General features: G+C 33.5%; 1 protein-coding gene across 2 annotated transcripts; it reads left to right on the top strand.

The window, feature by feature from the left end:
- The first annotated feature begins 6 nt into the window (after positions 1-6).
- Positions 7-2,165, top strand: LOC105563930. 2 transcript variants are annotated; one of them, XM_012015948.1, is made up of 2 exons: positions 7-952; positions 1,712-2,165. In XM_012015948.1, exon 2 carries the CDS (start codon positions 1,728-1,730, stop codon positions 2,145-2,147), a length of 420 nt encoding a protein of 139 aa, XP_011871338.1. In that variant the 5' UTR covers positions 7-952; positions 1,712-1,727; the 3' UTR covers positions 2,148-2,165. The 2 variants fall into 2 exon arrangements, with proteins under 2 accessions (XP_011871338.1, XP_011871330.1); XM_012015940.1 differs by having other exon boundaries at positions 7-963; positions 1,690-2,165.
- The last annotated feature ends 504 nt before the right edge of the window (positions 2,166-2,669 follow it).

The raw sequence follows: 2,669 nt of genomic DNA, 5'->3' as shown, positions 1-2,669 counted from the left end.
GTGTTATCTGGGATATGATTGGCTGGTTCTAAAAGTATTAACCAATCATACTGAGCGCTCACTCAACAGTTGCGTCTGCTGAACGCGGCCATTGTCAAATTCGACATCGTTTTGACATCGACCGACAAGTAGTATCTCGCTGGGTAAGAATTGCTACCACTCCGAGAAATCAGTAGGAACGAAAGCAGATTGAGGTCAAGGTCCGCGGGGAATTTGAAGAAAAAAGCCGTACTAATTATCTTAATCGACAGTTTTAATAAAATGATCCTTATCGTTACATAACATTACGTGTCGGACACAATAATACAATAATATATTATTAATTATAGCAATAATCTGACGATGTAACAATTAATGATTGCAACTATGATCAACGGTGTCATCATAATGTACGGTAACAATCGAACGGGATAGTATACATATTCAAGCATCGGTTCGCAATAAATAGTGATATCGTTATTTAAAAGAGAGACTCCACATTATTCAAATTCTGACGGTTTTTCATTCCATCACCACGGGAGAAGCATATATTGGCGAGAGGCAGTCGCTGTGCTTCTGACCCTATCGGCATGCTACATCATATTATACCCTAAAGCTGTTTATTTCGTAAAAATGAAGCCTTCTCCAGGTTCTTTCAATAAGTAAAAAAATTCAGATCTCTTTTTACAGAAAGTGTGATCTTTTTTGCTCTGTGGGAAGAGCTGATTTAAAACGATGTCTGGATTACATAGCGGGTTAGTTCACCTTGACCCTATCTTGAAATATGTTATTGCGTATGTTACGTCACATTTAAGATAACTCGCAATTTACATTGCAGATCAAAGGCAGATTGCACTGTATATAACATCATTGGTTATATGTATAACTTCCATAATGCGAAAAAATCGGTCTATAACTAAGATAAAGTCGTTCGGTTTGCGACGCAGTATAGTAACATATGTAGTTATTGAAAATCAGGGTTGGGTAAGTTACTTTTTTTTTTTAACTAAGTTAAGTTAAAGTTAACAGTCTTGAAAATTTAACTTAGTTAAGATACAAGTTAACCCATAATGAAATTAATTGAATTAAAAGTTAAGTTAATAATAAAAAAAGTTAAAAAGTTAAAAGTTAAATTTGTTTTATTTCATGATTTCAGGGTTTTACGGTCTTATAAATAACTGAAATAGAAAACATCACGTTATTGCACATCTTATTTGGAAACAAACTACATTTTGTTTACAAATACTTATTAAATTTTAGTAATAAAGCCATTTCGAAGTTTTTGTCAGATGCTTTTGCCAATGTAGACAGGCGTGCGTACGGTGTCTCGCGACCAGGCATAGACTTATACAGATATATAAGTCTATGCTCGCGACGCCTTTGTTTATGGCATGACAAACTTTAAGGGTGGCTTCACATGAAGCGTAACTTGCGTAGCGTAACCTGCGTATCGCCAATCACAGGACTATTTCAACGGAATTATTGAAACGGTTCTATCAGAATGACCCTGTGATTGGTGATACGCAGGTTATGCTACGCAACTTACGCTCCATGTGAAGGCACCCTCAGAAAGGTAAATTAAAAGTTAAAAGTTACCAATAAAATGTAACTAAATTAAGTTAAAAGTTAACGGCCTATAAATGTAGCTAAGTGAAGTTAAAATTATTTAACTTTTTAACTTTTTAACTTAACTTTTAACTTTTTAACTAGACACTACCCAACTCTGTTGAAAATATAAGACGAATCTAATGGCGCCAGATTCTCGCGATGTCGAGATCAAGAAACAATATACCGACAATCCAAATGCTCAATCTGAAGTATCCCAGAGTTATTCCACGAAACTGAAGAGCTGCAAAAGTGTTCAAGACGAACAGATATATGACGATGACGAGAAAAATATCAAAATTCGTCAAATTGTTAAGTATCTAAATGATATGTCGTACACACAGTCATTCTTTCAAGACTTTTCAAGATTATCCTTCACAAAGACGAAACCCAGAAAAGTCGTGGAACGTGAAATCAATGAAAGTGGGAACGAAAGAAGGGATCATAATAAATCCATTAGTGATGGGAAGATGTTTCGACTACTAAAGGAAGGCATCCCAAAAATTTTCGAAAATGTCTACAAATACAATAAGTCCCAAAAAGAAAAGCCAGATATTTTATAGATTAAAAAAAATAAAAATAAAAAATAATAAATGTCCAAAGGTTCCAATTTCTCTTTTTTTCCTGAGGCGCTCGCCATGCAAAATTCTTGGTTTCAACCAACTGAACTCGTGATCATGTAATACACGATGTTCACTATCCACAGAGTGACAGCTTTCGTCTTTTTTTATGTCATTTCTGTTCTTTAAATCTGATCAGAAGGTGTCGTTTCTTACAAATATTTACTGTAATATTAAAAACTATAAATATCTGTAAAATCTACTTAAAAATACGTAATTTTGTTTATAAAAGTTACGTCTTTGAGACTCAATACGTAATACTTGAATTTTTTATTATACCCTTCAAAGTTTTCTAAAATAATTATATGTAATCTATAAACGGAATAAAAACTAATAAAAACAGGACCAATAAAAAATTTGATTACCGTGATGACAGACTTACAGATGATTTCAATATGACGCGTTACAAATTTTGTTCTCGAAATTGTGTTGAAATTGCTTTATGCTTATGATACCTTCTAACAA

The sequence above is a fragment of the Vollenhovia emeryi genome, unplaced genomic scaffold (assembly GCF_000949405.1).
Source record: "Vollenhovia emeryi isolate VEMERY1.0 unplaced genomic scaffold, V.emery_V1.0 DF944168.1, whole genome shotgun sequence".
In the NCBI taxonomy this organism is placed as follows: domain Eukaryota; kingdom Metazoa; phylum Arthropoda; class Insecta; order Hymenoptera; family Formicidae; genus Vollenhovia; species Vollenhovia emeryi.
The sequence above is the reverse complement of the archived record's forward strand: the minus strand, read 5'-3'. Positions and strand labels throughout refer to the sequence as shown.